This window comes from Mustela nigripes, chromosome 17, assembly GCF_022355385.1.
Source record: "Mustela nigripes isolate SB6536 chromosome 17, MUSNIG.SB6536, whole genome shotgun sequence".
NCBI lineage: Eukaryota > Metazoa > Chordata > Mammalia > Carnivora > Mustelidae > Mustela > Mustela nigripes.
Window position 1 is genome coordinate 10,742,784 of NC_081573.1, and position 21,549 is coordinate 10,764,332.

The window sequence follows — 21,549 nt, forward strand, 5'->3', positions numbered from 1 at the left end:
CGGTGGTTCCATGTGTGCCAAGTGTGTTCGCGACAGGATCAAGCGTGCTTTCCTTATTGAGGAGCAGAAAATCATTGTGGAAGTGTTGAAGGCACAAGCAGAGAGCCAGAAAGCTAAATTTAAAAAAAAATGAAGCTGTTTTTAGTAATAAAAAAATCAAAAGGCTTGATCTGTTATTGCTGTTGTAAAAAAAAAAAAAAAAAGTTATGATTGAACAGGAAACACACACCTAATTAGAGTTGTAGAAAAAGAACAGAGAAGAAATGATTAATGCCAAAAAAGATAACCCAAGGCTATTTGAGAGCAGAAGAGCACATTTTTACATTTAAATATCCTGCTTAGCATCCAACCTAATCAAGAGGGTAAAGACCACAAACCTAGTTACCCAGTGATACTTAGGAACACAGGAGTGGAGGACCCCACAAGCTTTCATAGTGTAAAAGATAAGTCACGGGTCAAATACAATGTAAAAAAAAAAAAAAAATCACAAGTCATTAAGATTCCTCAACACTGGGCACTAGAGGATATTGAAATACCAGAAACATTGAGGAGAATAACTTTCAAATTGGACAGTTACACCCAAGCTGTTCATCAGTGGTGCACTAGAGAAATTATCAGGTAAGATTTCAAAGAAATTTCCTCATACTGACTTTTCTGAGTTATTATAACATCGGTCCCCTGAAACAGTGATGAGAAAGATGGACGTAAAAGCTAGGGAAAAGAGGGCATGACAACATTTGAGATTAGAAAATGGAATTTGAGATTTCCGTAAACAAAAGGGTCTGTGAGGGCGTCAGGGTCCGGGATGTGACCCCGGCTCAAGCTGCGGCAGTAGCGTCGCCGGCTGCAGCTGCGCAGTAGCGTCGCCGGCTGCAGCTGCGGCAGTGGCTTCGGAGGCTTCGGGGTCTTTGCAGTTTGAGAAAGAGGACCCCGATCCTCTCCTTCCTCAGGTTTTAAGAAGCTGGCCTTGGTGCAGTAAGGAGCTTAGAACAATGGAGGAACGGAAAGTGAAGAGGAGGAGTCCTAAGTCTTTTAGTGCCCACTCTACTCAGGTGGTTAATGCCCAAAAAAATACCATTCCAGTTAGTAAAAGCACAGGGTTTTCAAATCCTGCATCACAGTCAACTTCACAGCGACCAAAGTTAAAAAGAGTGATGAAAGAAAAGACCAGACCTCAGGGTGGAGAAGGAAAAGGTGCACAACCGACTCCTATTCAGCACTCCTTCCTCACCGACGTCTCAGACGTTCAGGAGATGGAGAGAGGGCTTCTCAGCCTTTTGAATGATTTCCACTCTGGAAAACTTCAAGCATTCGGAAATGAATGTTCCATTGAACAGATGGAACATGTTCAGGGAATGCAGGAGAAATTAGCTCGCTTGAATTTGGAGCTCTATGGGGAGTTAGAGGAACTTCCTGAGGATAAGAGAAAAACAGCCAGTGACTCCAATCTGGACAGGCTTCTGTCTGACTTAGAAGAACTGAATTCTTCCATACAAAAGCTACATTTGGCTGATGCACAAGATGTTCCAAATACTTCCACCAGCTAAACGACATGTGGTTGCTTTCTTGTGGCTTGAAGAAGAGCAACATTCATTACTTTCCCAGCTGAATCCAGTAGCAGAATCACCTTCCACAATAAGGAATAAAGTGATTAAAGTGCCAGTGCAATTATTGTTTTCACTCCTGCTTTTAGTAAATTTGACTCGCTGCTATTCATCATAACTGGAGCCTCGGCCTTGTTGAAGGCTTAATCAGGTTGTGCTGCTATGCTTTCCATTGTTGCCTTATGGGGGTTATACTTGAAATGCATTGTGCAGAATGTTAATAATAGGGCTGAAGGTTTCTCCTTCCTGAGCTCACCAAACTTATTCCCATGTTGCTTATAAGTTGATGATGCACAGGCTTTTTGTGGCAGCCCCGCTGCAGTTTACGTTAGACAATCAGTACACACACTGGTGTTTTCCAGTGGCCAGTGACAACAAAATGTAAATAAGTATTTGTGGAATTTGCTATTTTTAATAAAAGTGATTGTTTAAAAAATGGAATTTGAGATTAAATCAAGTCCCAAGATGGGAAATACATGGCAACTGGTACTATCTAGGAAAAGATGTACAGCTTTCAGGAAACAGTCTAGAAATTGTGGCTGCAGAGCTGATGGGTTCCTTGTTACATCCAATTACATTAGACTTCCCAAAGATTTTAGAGATACTAATTGCATGGAAAGGTTAAAAAGGAATTGTTAACTCAAACAAAAACAGGCAATGATTCCCCCAAAAAGGCATGTGTAGTGGGCTGAACAGTGACCGCCCCCAACGTATGTCCATGTCCTAAACCCCAGAATCTTGTTAGCAAACATAAGGACTGTGAGCAGAGGAACTTATCCTGGATTGCCCCAAATGCAGTCAAATGTATTCTCACAAGAGACAGAATTTTGACACAAAACAGGAGGTGGCCATGTGACCAGAGAGGCAGAAATTGGAGGGATGTGACCACAACCCCAAGAATGCCACCAGAAGCCAGGTGAACAAGGACAATGCTCCCTGTGATCCCCAGGAGGAAGCATGACCCTGCTAACACCTTAATTTTGGACTAATCCAGAGCTGTGAAGGAGTGAATGTCTATTTGAGCCACTCAGTTTGTGGAAATTTATTATGGCAGCTCTAGAAAAGAAATACAACATGTATTCCTGATGTATCATATGGTTCAGCATGGATTTATATCCATGACACTGAAAATGGATTACTCCACAAAAATAACTGGAGACATATTTAGCTACCATGATAATTGAAAAACCAAGAGGTTGGAGGAAGGAGCAAGATGGATGAGGAGTAGGAGACTGAGATATCATCAGGTCCCAGGAGTCCAGCTAGGTAGTTATCAAACCATTCTGAACACCTAAAAACTCAACTGAAGATAAAAGAGAAGAGTAACAATTCTCCAGAGCTCTACCAAAAGTGTTCAGGGGAAAAAAGCTCCAGAGTATGAACTGGACCAGATTACTTAGCCTGGCTCCTGGCAAGGGCAGCACAACTCCAACTTGGGCAAAAACATTTGAGAATCACAGCAACAGGCCCCTCCTCCAGAAGATCAGCAAGAACATCCAGCCAAGACCAAGTTCACTGATCAATGAGAACCACAAAACTTCAGAGGTAGGGGATCAAAAACCTCTCAAAAAACAAGAGACCAGGACCTGAAAGATTCCCTGAAGAAGTCTACCAAACTTTCAAACAAGAAATACCTATTCTCCTGAAGCTGTTTCAAAACATTAAAGCAGAAAGAAAACTTCCAGACTCTTTATGAAGCCAGCATTACCCTGATCCCCCAAACCAGGCAAAGACCCCACCAAGAAGAAGAATTTCAGACCAATATCCCTGATGAATATGGATGCTAAGATTCTCAACAAGATCCTAGCTAATAGGATCCAACAGTACATTAGAAAGATTATCCACAATGATCAGGTAGAAATTATCCCTGGGTTGCAAGTGTGATTCAAAATTCACAAATCAGTCAAAGTCATAGAGCAAATCAATAAAAGAAGAGAAGAACCATATGGTCCCTTCAATTGATGCAGAAAAAGCATTTGAGGGGCACCTGGGTGGCTCAGTGGGTTAAAGCCTCTGCCTTCGGCTCGGGTCATGATCCCGGGATCCTTGGATCGAGTCCCACATCGGGCTCTCAGCTCGGCGGGGAGCCTGCTTCCTCCTCTCTCTCTCTGCCTGACTCTGCCTACTTGTGATCTCTGTCAAATAAATAAATAAAATCTTTAAAAAAAAAAAAAAGAAAAAGCATTTGACAAATCCAGTATCTGTTTCTGATTAAAACACTTCAAAGTATAGGGATAGAGGGAACATTCCTCAACTTCATAAAATCTATCTATGAAAATCCCACAACAAATATCATCCTCAATGGGGAAATCTGACAGCTTTTCCTTTGAGATCAGGAACACAACAAGGATCTCCACACTCACACTCTTGTTCAATATAGTGTTAGAAGTCCTAGAAACAACAATCAGACAACAAAGAGAAATAAAAAGTATTCAAATTAGCAATGAAGAAGTCAAAATCCCTCTCTTTGCAGATGACATGATACTTTATATGGAAAACCCAAAAGACTTCACCCCCAAACTACTAGAACTCATACAGCAATTCAGTAATGCTGAATACAGGATACAATAATCAATGTTGGATGAATACCCAACTTTTGTAGCAACATGGACAGAACTGGAAGAGATTATGCTGAGTGAAATCAGTCAAGCAGAGAGAGTCACTTATTTGTGGAGCATAACAAATATCATGGAGGACAAGGGGTGTTAGAGAGGAGAAGGGAGTTGGGGTAAATTGGAAGGAGAGGTAAATCATGAGACTATGGACTCTGAAAAACAATCTCAGGGGTTTGAAGTGGCGGGGGGGGGGGGGAGGTTGGGGTACCAGGTGGTGGGTATTATAGAGGGCACAGATTGCATGGAGCACTGGGTGTGGTGAAAAAATAATGAATACTGTTTTTCTGAAAGTAAATAAATTTTAAAAATCAATTGCTTTTTAAAAAAAGATTTTATTTATTTGTCAGAGAAAGAGAGAGACAGCGCACACACACACACACAAGCAGGCAGAGTGGCAGGCAGAGGCAGCGAGAGAAGCAGGCTCCCTGCTGAGCAAGGAGCCCGATATGGGACTCGATCCCAGGTCCCTGGGATCATGACCTGACATGGAGGCATCAGTCCAACCAACTGAGCCACTCAGGAATCCCCAGAAATCCATTGCTTTCTTATACACTAACAATGAAAATACAGAAAGGGAAATTAGAGAATCGATTCCATTTACTATAGCACCAAAAACCATAAGATACCTGGGAATAAACCTAACCAAAGAGGTAAGGATCTGTACCTGAGGAACTACAGAACACTCAATGAAAGAAATTAAGAAGACACAAAAAGATGGAAGACCATTCCATGCTCATAGATAGGAAGAATAAACATTGTTAAAATGTCTGTACTACAGAGCAATCTATACTTTCAGTGCCATTCTGATCAAAATTCCACTAGCATTTTTCAAAGAGCTGGAACAAACAATCCTAAAATTTGTATGGAATCAGAAGAGACCCTGTATTGCTAAGGAAATGTTGAAAAAGAAAAAGAAAGCTGAGGGCATCACATTGCCTGATTTCAAGCTTTATAAAGCTTTATAAAGCTGTAATCACCCAGACAGCATGGTACTGGCACAAAAACAGACGCATAGACCAGTGGAACAGAGTAGACAGCCCAGATATGGACCCTCAACTCTCTGGTCAAATAATCATCGACAAAACAGGAAAAAATATCCAGTGGGGGGGAAAAAAAACAGTCTCTTCAATAAATGGTGCTGGGAAAATTGGACAGCTATATGTAGAAGAATGAAACTCGACCATTCCCTTACACCATACACAAAGATAAACTCAAAATGCATGAGAGACTTCAACGTGAGATAGGAATGCTTCAGAATCCTAGAGGAGAACATAGGCAGTAACCTCTTTGACATCGGGGAAAGCAACATACAGAATTCTTGGCTTTTCCCCCATGATCCTTTAGTCTTGCAAAGTTAACTTTTTTTAATTTTATTTTTTTCTTATTCTAAAAAACTTTTCCTCTTTCCTATTTTAACATTTTCAAACTATTTTATCTTATCAATACCTTTTTAAAGTCTTTTAAAAATTTCATTGTTATAGTCTTATTCTATCCCTTCATTGTATTTAACCTTATTTTTTTATATACATATAGGTTTTTTTCTTTAAAATTTTGGGATACAATTTCCTCTAATAGATCAAAATATACCCTAAATATTGTGAATGGCTTTGCTCTAGTCTCCAGCCTGATCACGTTTTTTTCTTTTTTTTCCAACCAACTTTTCTTATCAATTCCTTTTATAGGATCTTTTTAAATTTTCATCTTTACAGTCCTATTTACCCCTTAATCATGTTTACCCTTATTTGTGTGTGTGTGTGTGTGTGTGTGTATTTCTTTAAAATTTGGGGAGGTAGTTTCTTCTAACAGACAAAAATACAACCAAAATCACCAGTCTAATAAATATTTATTTACTTATTCATTGTTTCCCCCTGCCCCCGCTTTCTTCTCCCCCTGGTTTTGGGTCTCTTCTGACTTGGTTAGTGTATTTTTTTCTGGGGTCATTACTACCCTTTTAGTATTTTTTCTCTCATTCATCTGTTCTTATCTGGATAAAAAGACAAGGTGTAAAACACCTCCAAAAAAAAAAAAATGAACAAGAGGCAGTACTGATGGCTAGGGACCTAATCAATATGGACATTATTAAAATGTCAGAACTAGAGTTCAGAATGATGATTATCGAGGTGTTAGCTGGGCTCAAGAAAACCATGGAAGATACTAGAGAATCTCTTTCTGGAAAAATAGAAGAACTAAAATCTAACCAAGTTAAAATAAAAAAGCTATTAACAAGGTGTAATAAAAAATGGAGGATCTTATGGTTAGAATGAATGAGGCAGAAGAAAGAATTAGTGATATAGAAGACCAAATGATGGAGAATAAAGAACTGAGCAAAAGAGAGACCAAATGATGGAGAATAAAGAACTGAGCAAAAGAGAGACAACTACTGGACCATGAGGGGAGAATTCAAGAGATAAGTGATACCAGAAGACAAAACAATATTAGAATAATTGGGATCCCAGAGGAAAAAGAAAGAGAAGGGCAGAAGGTATACTGGAACAAATTATAGCAGAGAATTTCCCCAATTTTGAGAAGGGAACAAGGATCAAAATCTAGGTGGCACAGAGAACCCCTCTCAGAAATCAATAAAAATAGGTCCATACCCCATCATCTAATAGTGAAACTTACAAGTCTTAGTGACAAAGAGAAAATCCTGGAAGCAGCTCAGGACAAGAAGTCTGTAACATATAATAGTATAAATATTAGATTGACAGCAGACTTATCCACAGAGACCTGGCAAGCCAGAAAGGACTGGCATGACATATTTAGAGCACTAAATAAGAAAAATTTGCAGCCAATTATACTATATCCAGCTAGGCTGTCATAGGAAATAGGGGAGATAAAAAGCTTCCAGAACAAATGAAAATTTAAAGAATTTGCAAACACCAAACCAGCCCTACAGGAAATATTGAAAGGGGTCCTCTAAGCAAAGAGAAAGTCTCAAAGTAATAGATCAGAAAGGAACAGAGACAACATACAGTAACAGTCACCTTACAGGTAATACAATGGCACTAAATTCGTATCTTTCAATAGTTACCCTAAATGTAAATGGGCTAAATGCCCCAATCAAAAGACACAGGATATCAAAATGGATAAAAAACAAGACTCATTAATATGCTGTCTACAAGAAACTCATTTTAGACCCAAAGACACCTCCAGATTTAAAGTGAGGGGATGGAAAACAATTTACCATGCTAATGGTAAATTCAAAAGTAAATTCAAAAGAAAGCAGGGGTGGCAATCCTTATAATAGATAAATTAGATTTTAAGCCAAAGCCTATAATGAGAGATGAGGAAGGACACTATATCATACTCAAAGGGTCTGTACAACAAGAAGATCTAAAAATTTTAAATATCTATGCCCCTAATGTGGGAGCAGCCAACTATATAAACCAATTAATAACAAAATCAAAGAAACACATCAACAATAATACAATAATAGTAGGGGACTTTAACACTCCCCTTACTGAAATGGACAGATCATCCAAGCAAAAGATCAACAAGGAAATAAAGGCCTTAAATGGCACACTGGACCAAATGGACATCACAGTTATATTCAGAACATTCCATCCCAAAGCAACAGAATACACATTCTTCTCTAGTGCACATGGAACATTCTCCAGAATAGATCACATCCTGGGTCATAAATCAGGTCTCAACTGGCACCAAAAGATTGGGATCATTCCCTGCATATTTTCAGACCACAATGCTCTGAAACTAGAACGCAATCACAAGTTGGAAAGAACCAAAAACATGGAGGCTAAAGAACATCCTACTAAAGACGAATGAGTCAACTGAGAAATTAAAGAATTTTAGTAAACAATGGATTCTGGCACACTGAAAAGAAATTTAAAAAATAAAAGTTAAAAAGTTAAGGAAGATTAAAAAAAGTTCATTGAAACAAATGAAAATGAAAACACAATTGTTCAAAATCTTTGGGTTACAGCAAAGGTAGTCCTGAGAGGAAAGTACATAGCAATACAAGCCCTTCTCAAGAAACAATAAAGGCCTTAAATATAAAATCTAACCCTACACCTAGAGGAGCTGGAAAAAGAACAATAAAGAAAGCCTAAACCCAGCAGGAGAAGAGAAATAACAAAAATCAGACCAGAAATCAACGAAACAGAAACCAAAAGAATAGTAGAACAAATGAATGAAACTAGGAACTAGTTCTTTGAAAGAATTAATAAGACTGATAACCCCCTGACCAGACCTATCAAAAAGAAAAGAGAAAGGACTCAAATTAATAAAATTATGAATGAAAGAGGAGATATCACAATCAGCACCAAAGAAATACAAACAATTATAAGAACATATTATGAGTGACTATACACCAGCAAATTTGACAATCTGGAAGAAATGGATGCATTCCTAGAGACGTATAAACTACCAGAACTGAACCAGGAAGAAATAGAAAACCTGAACAGACCCATAACCAGTAAGGAGATTGAAGCAGTCATCCAAAATCTCCCAACAAACAAGAGCCCAGGGCCAGACGGCTTCCCAGAGGAATTCTACCAAACATTTAAAGAAGAATTAATACTTATCCTCCTGAAACTATTCCAAAAAAATAGAAATGGAAGGAAAACTTCGAAACTCATTTCATGAGGCCAGCATGACCTTGATCCCAAAACCAGACAAAGAACCCAAAGGAGAATTACAAACCAATACTCTTGGTGAACATGGGTACAAAAGTTCTCACCAATATATTAGCCAATAGGATCCAAGAGTACATTAAAAGGATTATTCAGCATGAAAAAGTGGGCTTTATTCCTGCACTGCAATGTTGGTTCAACATCCATAAATCAATCAATGTGATATAAGACATTAATAAAAGAAATAACAAGAACCATATGATATTCTCATAGGTATGAAAAAAAGCATCTGACAAAGTACAGCACCCTTTCTTGATCAAAACTCTTCACAGTGTATGGATAGTAGGTACATACCTCAATATCATCAAAGCCATCTATGAAAAACCCACAGAAAATATCATTCTCAATGAGGAAAAACTGAGAGTTTTCCCCTAAGGTCAGGAACACAGCAGGGATGTCCACTATCACCACTGCTATTCAACATAGTACTAGATGTCCTGGCCTCAGCAATCAGACAACAAAAAGAAATAAAAGGCATCCAAATCAGCAAAGAAGAAGTCAAACTCTAACTCTTTGCGTATGATATACTTTGTGTGGAAAACCCCAAAAAAATCTACTCTAAAACTGGTGGAACTCATACAGGAATAAAGTGTCAGGATATAAAATCAATGCACAGAAATAAGTTGCATTTCTATACACCAACAGCAAGGCAGAGGAGAAATTAAGAAGTTGATCCCATTTACAATTGCTCCCAAAACTGTAAGATATCTTGGAATAATCCTAACCAAACAGGCAAAAAATCTGTACTCAGAAAACTATAAAGTACTCATGAAAGAAATTGAGGAAGACACAAAGAAATGGAAAAATTTTCCATGCTCATAGCATGGAAGAATATTGTGAAAATGTCTATGCTACCTAAAGCAATCTACACATTAAATGCAATCCCTAGCAAAATACCATCATTTTTTTTCAAGAAATGGAATAAATAATCCTAAAATTTTTATGGAACCAGAAATAGCCAGTGGAATGTTGAAAAAGAAAACCAGGGGCACCTGGGTGGCTCAGTGGGCTCAGCCTCTGTCTTTGACTCAGGTCATGATCTCAGATCCTGGGATTGAGCCCCACATAGGGCTTTCTGCTCAGCAAGGAGCCTGCTCCCCACCCCCCACCTCTCTCTACCTGCCTCTCTGCCTACTTGTGATCTCTGTCAAATAAATAAAATCTTTAACAAAGAAAAAAGAAAAAAGTTTGTGGCATCACAATTCCGGACTTCAAGCTCTATTACAAAGCTGTAATCCTCAAAACAGTATGGTAGACACATAGATCAATGGAACAGAATAGAGAGTCCAGAAATGGACCCTATCTCTGTGGACAGCTAATCTTCAACAAATCATGAAAGAATGTCCAGTGGAAAAAAGACAGTCTCTTCAACAAATGGTGTTGGGAAAATTGGACAGCCACATCCAGAATAATGGAACAGGACCGTTTCCTCACACCATACACAAAAAAGACTAAAAATGGATGGAAGATCTCAATGTGAGACAGGAATCCATGAAAATCCTTGAGAATACAGACAGCAACCTCTTCGACCTCAGCCGCAGCAACTTCTTCCTAGAAACATTGCCAAGGCAAAGGAAGCAAGGGCAAAAGTGAACTATTGGGACTTCATCAAGATTAAAAGCTTTTGCACAGCAAAGGAAACAGTCAACAAAACCAAAAGACAACTGACAGAATGGGAGAAGAAACTCGCAAATGACATATCAGATAAAGGGCTAGTATCCAAAAATCTATAAAGAACTTATCTATAAAGAACTTGCCCAGAACAAATAACCCAATCAAGAAATGGGCAGAAGACATGAACAGACGTTTTGGCAAAGAAGAGATCCAAATAGGCAACAGACACATGAAAAAGTGCTCAAAATCACTCGGCATCAGGGAAATATAAATCAAAACTACAGTGAGATATCACCTCGCACCAGTCAGAATGACTAATATTAACAAGTCAGGAAACAACAGATGTAAGGGAGGATGCAGAAAAAGGAGAACCCTCCTACACTGTTGGTGGGAATGCAAGCTGGTGCAGCCACTCTGGAACAGTATGGAGGTTCCTCAAAAAGTTAAAAATTGAGGATGTGGAGAAAGGGGAACCCTCTTACACTGCTGGTGGGAATACAAATTGGTGCAGCCTTTGGAAAACAGTGTGGACATTCCTTAAGAAATTAAATATAGAGCTACCCCCATGACCCTGCAATTGCACTACTGGGTATTTACCCCAAAGATACAGATGTAGTGAAAAGAAGGGCCATCTGTACCCCAATATTCATAGCAGCAATGGCCACGGTCGCCAAACTGTGGAAAGAACCAAGATGCCCTTTAACAGACGAATGGATAAGGAAGATGTGGTCCATATACACTATGGAGTATTATGCCTCCATCAGAAAGGACGAATACCCAATTTTGTAGCAACATGGACGGGACTGGAAGAGATTATGTTGAGTGAAATCAGTCAAGCAGAGAGAGTCAAGTATCATATAGTTTCACTTATTTGTGGAGATAACAAATAACATGGAGGACAAGGGGAGATGGAGAGGAGAAGGGAGTTGAGGGAAATTGGAAGGGGAGGTGAACCATGAGAGACTATGGACTCTGAATCTGAGGGCTTTGAAGGGGCAGGGGGGAGGTGGGAGGTTGGGGGAACCAGGTGGTGGGTATTAGGGAGGGCACGGATTGCATGGAGCACTGGGTGTGGTGCAAAAACAAAGAATACTGTTACGCTGAAAAGAAATAAAAAATTAAAAAAAAATAGAGCTACTTGGGACTTCATCAAAATCAAAAGCTTCTGCACAGCAAAGGAAATAGTCAAAAAAACAAAGAGGCAACCCACGGAATGGGAGAAGATATTTGCAAATGACAGTATAGACAAAAGGTTGATATCCAGGATCTATAATGAACTCCTCAAACTCAACACACACAAAACAGACAATCATCAAAAAATGGGCAGAAGATATGAACAGACACTTCTCCAATGGAGACATACAAATGGCTATCAGACACATGAAAAAATGTTCATCATCACTAGCCATCAGGGAGATTCAAATTAAAACCACATTGAGATATCACCTTTCACCAGTTAGAATGGCCAAAATTAGCAAGACAGGAAACAACATGTGTTGGAGGGGATATGGAGAAAGGGGAACCCTCTTACACTGCTGGTGGGAATGCAAGTTGGTGCAGCCTCTTTGGAGAACAGTGTGGAGATTCCTTGAGAAATAAAAAATAGAGCTTCCCTATGACCCTGCCATTGCACTACTGGGTATTTACCCCAAAGATACAGCTGTAGTGAAAAGAAGGGCCATCTGTACCCCCAATGTTTATAGCAGCAATGGCCATGATCGCCAAACTGTGGAAAGAAGCAAGATGCCCTTCAACGGACGAATGGATAAGGAAGATGTGGTCCATATACACTATGGAGTATTATGCCTCCATCAGAAAGGACGAATACCCAATTTTGTAGCAACATGGATGGGACTGGAAGAGATTATGCTGAGTGAAATAAGTCAAGCAGAGAGAGTCAAGTATCATATGGTTTCACTTATTTATGGAGCATAACAAATAGCGTGGAGAACATGGGGAGATAGAGAGGAGAAGGGAGTTGGGGGAAATTGGAAGGGGGGGGTGAACCATGAGAGACTATGGACTCTGAAAAACAATCTGAGGGTTTTGAAGGGGTTGGGGGTGGGAGGTCGGGGTACCAGGTGGTGGGTATTATAGAGGGCATGGATTGCATGGAGCACTGGGTATGGTGCAAAAATAATAAATACTGTTATGCTGAAAATAAATAAAAAATAAATTTAAAAAAAACAAAAAATAGAATAAAATAAATGTTGTATCTATGAAAAAAAAAAAGTAGAGCTACCCTACAACCCAGCAATTGCACTACTGGGTATTTACCCTAAAGATACAAATGTAGTGATCCAAAGGGTCACGTGCACCCAAATGTTTATAGCAGCAAGGTCCACAATAGCCAAACTATGCAAAGAACCTAGATGTCCATCAACAGATGAATGGATAAAGAATATGTGGCTCAGCTGGTTAAACAACTACCTTCAGCTCAGCTCATGATCTCAGAGTCCCGGGATCTAGTCCCACATCAGGCTCCCAGGTCCTTGGGGAGTCCACTTCTCCCTCTGACCCTCTCAGCTCTCATGCTCTCTCTCATTCTCTCTTTCAAATAAATAAAATCTAAAAAAAAAAAAGATATGGCACACACACACACAAAATGCAATATTATACAACCATCTAAAAAATGACATCTTGCTATTTGCAATGACATGGGTGGAACTAGAGGGTATTATGCTAAGCGAAATAAGTCAATCAGAGAAAAACAATTATCATATGATCTCTCTGATATGAGGAATTCAAAGGGCAGGGTGGAGAGTCATGGGGGTAGGGAGGGGAAAAAATGAAAAAATGAAACAAGATGGGATTGGGAGGGAGACAAACCATAAGAGACTTTTAGTCTCATTAAATAAACTGACAGTTGCTGGGGCAGAGGGGTTTAGGGAGAACGTGGTTGGGTTATGGACACTGGGGAGGGTATGTGCTATGGTGAGTGCTATGAAATGTGTAAGCCTGATGATTCACAGACCTGCACCCCTGGGGCAAATAATACATTATATGTTAATGGAAAAAAAAGAAAAACCAAGAAGTTGCAGTGTATGTTAACCCCTTTATGAGCATAGAAATAGTTAAGTGGCAGCCAAGAGTAGCATATAGTTGCTTCTACAGAACTCAAGGGTTAAGCAATGGATTGATGTTTTTCATTACAAGTTTTAGGTTTCTGGGATTCTTTCTGGATTATACACCAGTACATATATTTGAGAAATCCAAGCCTGTTCCATAGTTGCATGTATTATTTTGTCAACATGAAAATCTCCAACAATCAACTGGTACCCAAAAAATACAGTTACCTGTTAATTCAACAAAATCACAATGTCCAGAAACAGACACTGGTATCTAAGAACAGACAGTGGAGTCAGAAATTACCTAGTTTACAGCAACTTATTATTCAATAAGCAGCAATGCAAGAACAGGTGGGGAATGGTATAAATTGAAGAAAATTTCAGAAGTTATGACAATTAGAGAAGAAAACTTCAGAGGTGATGACAATTAGAGACCCAACAAAATGGATGACCCATCAAGCAATTTGTCCACAATCACCATAAAGTAGCATACAAACCTTTTTCTTCTTCTGGAATCTCTGCTGCTTCTTGGTTTGGATCTTGGGGTCCCCATGACTGTGTCATCTCTGCAACAAATAGTGATAGTGGGATATTGAGATACCCAGGCTGAAAATGGCCAGTGATGGATGCTCTCTGCAGAGCCAAGGACTGCCCTGACAAGCCTGAGACTAAAGACACAGGAATCACATCCCCTAGCTCCATCAACTCACGTTCTTTAGGTCCAGCCATCCCCCCATCAGGAACACACTCTCCCAACACTCATATGACCCACCTTCTCTTCTCCCAAGTCTTTGCTCAAATTTTAGTTCAGTGGTGCTGGGCAGACCTGATTAGCACTGCACCTGATCCCTACAAAACACACCCAAGACTCTCCCTATTCACCTTTCTCTTTCCATTCCCTTTGTTACCTCCCAACATACCATGTAGTGTACTTATTTCTTACCTTCAGTACCTCTCTTCACCCCACTGAAGGAGGGACCCAAATGACTAGCCTCTGTTTGCTTTCTTATCCCAAGTATGTAAAATGCCCAGCACATAGAAAACATTCTATTTATGCACACTAGAGCACCATAAAAATAAAAGCACGAAGAATTGGGTTCTAAACCAAGCCCCTCTCCATATATTCCACAAAACCATTCTGAATGCCCCATTCCTCATGAGCTGAAGGGCCCCTTCCATGTCTAACTCACACAGCAATAACTTATTCTACTGTTCAGTGCTTAGCTGCTATAAGCCAATGTCCCATAGGGATAACAGCTCTAACGGAGACATGGCTCTAACATTTATAATTCTACTGGTTGTCAAGGCTTGCAGGATGTGATCTGGGTACCTAGCTGGGTCCTGGGCTGCTTCTTCATGCTGCATGTTCCTTTGAACCACTACCACCCATCACGCTCTACCATGGTGAAATTGGCCAAAAAACAAAAACAAAAACAAATTTTGAGGAGCCTCACAGAGCCTACCTGTAGGGTCTTTCCAGGGTTGGGTCAGCTCTCCTAGCAATAGGGAAACTGAATGGGGAATCTTAGGAGCATAGCACAGTAAGTTAAGATCATCCCCTCATCACTAGCTCATTTACCTGTACATCAACTACATGACACATTGCATTTCCTCTGTTGCACATAAATCCAGTGAGGGGATCCCTCCAGATTATAGCCTTGCTGCCACACTCTATATCTAGATACATTAAACTAAAGGCTCTAGATCTAGCTGGGGCCACTTATTTATAGAGGGCACGGATTGCATGGAGCAATGCAATGGGGGTAGTGAAAAAATAATGAATACTGTTATGCTGAAAATAAATTAATTTTTTTAAAAAGAGCCAACACGCTCCCTGATATGAGGAAGTGGTGATGCAACATGGGGGCTTAAGTGGGTACGAGAAGAATAAATGAAAGAAAATGGGATTGGGAGGGAGACAAACCATAAGTGACTTTTAATCTCACAAAACAAACTGAGGGTGGCTGGGGGGGGGGGGTTTGGGGGAGGGGGGGGGATTATGGACATTGGGGAGGGTATGTGCTTTGGTGAGTGCTGTGAAGTGTGTAAACCTGGTGATTCACAGACCTGTACCCCTGGGGATAAAAATATATGTTTATAAAAAATAAAAAAAATATATAATGTCTCTAAAAAAAATAAAATGAATAAATAAATAAATATTAAAAAAATAAATTAAAAAAACTAAAAAAAAAAAAAAAAAACGCCAATGCCATAGCCTAGAATTTAAGTACAATTCCTTTTTAAAAAAAAAAAATCCCAGTCCTGACTTCCCTTTTGCAGGGAAATCACAGATTCACCTACCCAAAATCTGTCAGAACAAACTTGGGTAGGGTAGAAGATATGTGCCATGCAATGACAAGGACATTTCCAGTTCTGATACAGGCCATCTGGCATTGTCTCAAACTAGCACCTGGAATCCAGAGAAAACTACCCCAAAGATAAACAAATGTGTGAAAACTTTCTCATCTTCTAAGCATTTCATCCTAGAAATGCAGAGGTAGGTACAGTTGGCCAGAGAGAACAGAGAGCTCAGTGGTAAGTCATTTGCCCTGAGTTATAGTTGGTTAGATGGGCGAGGCTTTGAATCCTGGCATTCTGATACCAAACCTAAACCCAGGGCCCCCGAAAAATAACACACATAGACTTGTAGACACACATGCATTCACATACTCATAACACAGCATCGTTCAAGCACAGACACTCTCATTATGCCATATTTCCTAGAAAATGGAGCCAAGGGGAAATGGAAGCTATCCTGACCTGCTGGACCTTTGTATCATCGCTCACATTGCCAGGACATGATGTGGTCTAGGGCTCTTTCCTGCTGGCGAGGTGTCCTCCATCTGCCACACCCCCTTCACAAGTCACCCAGGAACCAAATAAGGACGAGGAAAAATGGGATCTTCCAATGTGCCAGGCTCTACAACACTGGCTCTACAGCACTTATAAAGGACCAGTGGCCAGGAAGGAGGTCGTTCCTTAAATGACATTTTCCTCTGTGCACAAGCCTCCCTCTGGGATCACCAGTCAACAACAGGATTTAAGGATTCTAGGTTCCACTCTCCAGCTCTCTGTTCAACACCTGCCCATTCTACACAAGAGTAAATGAGGAATTTCAAATGAAGGGGGAAGACGGGGTGGGGGAGGGAATGGAGAAAGGATGGTGGGTAGACAGGGAAATCTCATCCCCACCCTATCCTCCTACCCACCTGAAGATCCATAGAGCCTGAATTTCCAAGACTCCGAATCTCTGATTTGGGAAATAACATTGCCAGCTCCCATCCCTACTGCTTAGAACTCATGCCCTCATTCTGGGGCAAAGGAAGCAGTGTACAGTCAAGCACAGAGCCTCTGGAGATCCACTACCTGGGTTGAAGTTACCAGCTCTGTGACCTTGGACAATTCACTTGACCTCTGGACTGTTTCCTCGTCTGCAAAAGTGGGACAACACTACATCTTATGAGCATAGTAAAGACTACGTACAAATGCACAGGAGACATCACGATCGATGCCTGGCTCATAACAGATACCACCAAAAGTTAGGACGATTTTGTACCGGTCTCAGAGACAACTGGTTCTGCCATCAAGTGGCATATGCACTCCTAAAGCTCACTGAAGAGAGAAAATGGGATAAACACCACATGGGTTTTTATTTTACAGGAAAATGAGATCAGTGATACATTCAGTAAAAGGATTCCAACAAAAATAGTAGCACAGTTTCACACTTGCTAACCGGTTATGAAACACATCACTGTCCCAGTAAATACTACACAATTCAATAGCACACCAGGCAGCTAGCTAGCTACTGCAATGCCTCCACAAACACAGCATGCACTTTACCTTAAAAAAATAAAAATAAAATAAATTAAGTTTATTCCAAGATATCCTGTGGGTTTTGGTGCTATTGTAAATGGAACTGATTCTCTAGTTGCCTTTTCTACAGTTTCATTGTTAGTGTATAAGAAAGCAACTGATTTCTGTGCATTGATTTTGTATCCTGGCTGCAAAAGTGGATTTCTTTCTTTTTTTAAGATTTTATTTATTTATGAGAGAGAGAGACAGTGAGAGAGAGCATGAGCAAGAAGGTCAGAGGGAGAAGCAGACTCCCCATGGAGCTGGGAGCCTGATGCGGGACTCGATCCCGGGATTCCGGGATCATGACCTGAGCCGAAGGCAGTTGTCCAACCAACTGAGCCACCCAGGTGTCCCCAAAAGTGGATTTCTGAATTGCTGCTGTATGAGTTCTAGTGGTTTGGGGGTGGTCTTTTGGGTTTTCCACATAAAGTATCATGTCATCCACAAAGAGAGAGTTTGACTTCTTTGGCAATTTGAATACCTTTTATTTATTTATTTGCAAATTTATTTTTTATTTGCCAATTTAAATATTTGTTTATTTCTTTGTTGTCTGACTGTTGTTGCTAGGACTTCTAGTACTATGCTGAACAAGAGTGGTGAGAGCAAGCATCCTTGTCATGTTCCTGATCTCAGTGGGAAGGCTCTCATTTTTCCCCCATGGAGAGTGATATTTTATGCAGTCAAATGCTCTCCCACTGAGCTATACCTCCGAGAATGATATTTTATGGAGAATGGATTTTATGGAGGGCATGTATTGCATGGAGCACTGGGTGTGGTACATAACCAATGAATCTTGGGACACTGCATCAAAAATTCTGAGAAACAAATTAAGGGTTTTGGAGGTAAAAGGGGTGAGGGGATGGGTAAGCCCAGTGGTGGGTATTAAGGAGGGCACGGATTGCATGGAGCACTGGGTGTGGTACATAAACAATGAATTCTGGAACACTGAAATTTTTAAAAAACTAATGACATATTTTATGGTGACTAACGTAACACAATCAATCAATCAAACAAACAATAATTTAAAAGTGCTCGACATTTGCTTGCAGGTGTGGAAAGTGTTACAGCTTGTAAGGATCTGTGAAGGTGAACAAGCAATCTAAAATCAGACAGTAAGTGTTGGGTGGATGTGGCTTGTGCTAGGGTAGCTGGTAGATGTTTGAGGTGTGTATGTGCATGTACATTTTGTATATTCCTTCATGGCTTGGCTCAGCTGGGTGCAGTTTTTTTAAAAAATTTTTATTTATTTGACAGAGATCACCAGTAGGCAGAGAGAGGGAAAAGGGTGGAAGCTGACTCCCCAGTGGAGCAGAGAGCCTGATGTGGGGCTTGATCCCAGGATCCTGGGATCACGACCTGAGTCAAAGGCAGAGGCTTAACCCAGTGAACCACCCAGGTGCCCCTTATTTTGTTGTGTTGGCATTTACCTCGTGTTTCCCTTGTAGGAAAAATAATCCTGTGTAAGCAAACATGAAATTCCTGTTACACCCCAATCATTCCCTAGTACTATAGCTGTATTGGAAGAAGTCTGTATTTTCTCTTTTTTTAAATTTAAATTCAGTTAGCCAATGTATAGTACATCATTAGTTTCAGATAGGTGTTCAATAAATTACCAGTTGTGTGACACACACAGTACTCATCACAACATGTGCCTTCCTTAATGCCCATCACTGAGTTACCCCATCCCCTCACCCACCTCCCCTCCAGGAGGTAATCTGTATTTTCAAAAGAAGGTTTGCAACACAACTGAGTGTACCTCTCAGTTTCCTCTTTCTGCTTGGAATCACCATTCCCTTCCAGACTAGAGCTCCAAATCATTGTAGCCTTCATACCTTTACCCGAAACTTTCATAGCCCAGCAGGGGGATTTTTCAGGGGTAGCAATTTGGCATGGCCCCATAAAAATCCACCAATAATCTCCTTGCTCATATGAGCACAAAGCAGATGTCCCTCTGTACCTCCCCTCCCTCCATCCCTCCTGTGGACCCACTCACCATTCAGTATTGCTCTAACTTCCACACACAATGAAGTCAGATTCATGTTCTCAAAGATGCTGAGGGTCACTTCCCATATCTGCCTTTCTGAAAAGTATTCACCCAACAGACTTAACATATTAGCAGGATCACTGGCTTTCAAGTTTGCCCAGGGGATCTTCTGGAAGTTCCCAAACAGCAGCTCTGGGGACTGGAGGCACAGCTTGAATTCCTCCAGCTGCAACTGATCCAGGCCCATCAGGTAAGACAGCAGCTTATCACAGGAACCATTGTTGATGTAGACATTCACAGAGGAGCTCATCTTGCCCAACACCCAAGACTTCTAGCTCTGCCCAGGGACTGTTAAATCCACAGAACAGAACCTGTAGAGAATAGAGTTGAAACCATAAGCCAGGATGTCACCACCTCCAAAACACATCTACACACTTGTTCTGCTTTCTCCCAGTAACACCTGTTTCTACTGCTACCAGTGTTTGTACACTTCTCTATCTCTCAGCTGTGCAAGAATGTAAACTCCTTGGGACAGAGATGGTGTCTGTTCTGGGCTGCACCACCAGTGCTTAGAGCAGCAGCTGGTGCAGGAGAAGGAAAGAGCAACTTACTCTACACTGACTGAACAAAAGGTTGATATCCGAGATCTATAAAGAACTCCTCAAACTCAACACACACAAAACAGATAATCATATCAAAAATGGGCAGAATATATGAAAAAATAAATATAGTTGACCCCCCCCCAAAAAAAATGAAACAAAGAGACAACCCATGGAATGGGAGAAGATATTCACATAGGACACTACAAAAGGACTGATATCCAAGATCTGTAAAGAACTTCTCAAACTCAACACCCAAAAAACAGATAACCAAGCCAAAAAATGGGCAGAAGACATGAACAGACACTTGTCCAATGAAGACATACAAATGGCTAACAGACACATGAAAAATATTCATCATTAGCCCTCAGGGAAGTTCAAATCAAAACCACATTGAGATACATTATTCCAGTTAGAATGGCCAAAGTCAAGACAGGAAACAACCAATGTTGGAGAGGATGTGGAGAAAGGGAACCCTTTTACACTGTTGGTGGGAATGCAGGTTGGTGCAGCCTCTTTGGAGAACAGTGTGGAGATTCCTCAACAAATTAAAAATAGAGCTTCCCTATGACCCTGCAATTGCACTACTGGGTATTGACCCCAAAGATACAGATGGAGTGAAAAGAAGGACCATATGTACCCCAATGTTCATAGCAGCCATGTCCACAAGAGCCAAACTGTGGAAGGGGCTGAGATGCCCTTCAACAGATGAATGGATAAAGAAGATGTAGTCCATATATACAATGGAATATTACTCAGCCATCAGAAAGGATGAATACCCAACTTTTGCATCAATATGGATGAGACTGGAGGAGATTATGCTGAGTGAAATAAGCCAAGCAGAGAAAGTCAATCATCATATGGTTTCACTTACTTGTGGAGCATAAGGAATAACATGGAGGACATTAGGAGAAGGAAAGGAAAAGAAAATTAGGGAAAATTAGAGGGGGGAGAGGAAAGATTAGAGACTATGGATTCTGAGAAACTGAGGGCTTTATTTGGGGGGGCACTTTTAAAAGTGTTATTATGTTATGTTAGTCACAATACAGTACATCATTAGTTTGGGTAGTGTTCCATAACTCATTGTTTGCATGTAATAATGAGTGCTCATTGCATTACATGCCTTCCTTAATACCCATCATGAGGCCAACCTATCCCCCTACCCCTTTCCCTCTGAAATCCTCAGATTGTTTCCCAGTGTCCATAATCTCTTGTGGTTCATCTCCTCCTCTGATCCCCCCCCTTCATTTTTCCCTTTTTTCTCCTGATGTTCTCAGTGCTATTCCTTATGTTTCACATATAAGTGAAACTGAGGGTTTTAGAGGAGGGCATGGGTTGCATGGAGCACTGAGTATTGTACATAAACAATCAATCTTGGAACACTACATCAAAAACTAATGATGTATTGTATGGTGAATAACAAAAAATTTTGTAAAAAAAAAAAAAGGAAAGGAAAAATGTCCACAATAGCCAAACTATGGAAAGAACCTAGATGTCCATCAACAGATGAAAAAAGTCACCACATTGTACACCTTTTTAAAAACGTCACTTACAACTGAAA

At 40.4% G+C, this 21,549-nt stretch overlaps 2 protein-coding genes across 2 annotated transcripts in view; one reads left to right on the top strand and one right to left on the bottom strand.

Moving 5' to 3' along the window:
- NLRP13 (NLR family pyrin domain containing 13) overlaps positions 1–19,699 on the bottom strand; it is a 38,473-nt gene extending 18,774 nt beyond the window's left edge. The window contains exon 1 of the mRNA XM_059383417.1: positions 19,399–19,699. Within this exon, the coding sequence (XP_059239400.1) occupies positions 19,399–19,699 (301 nt within the window). The remainder of the gene's footprint in view (positions 1–19,398) is intronic.
- On the top strand, positions 861–2,013 carry LOC132004753 (coiled-coil domain-containing protein 28A). Its single transcript, XM_059381219.1, has one exon. It carries the CDS (start codon positions 993–995, stop codon positions 1,545–1,547), a length of 555 nt encoding a protein of 184 aa, XP_059237202.1. The 5' UTR covers positions 861–992; the 3' UTR covers positions 1,548–2,013.
- Positions 19,700–21,549: the final 1,850 nt, after the last annotated feature.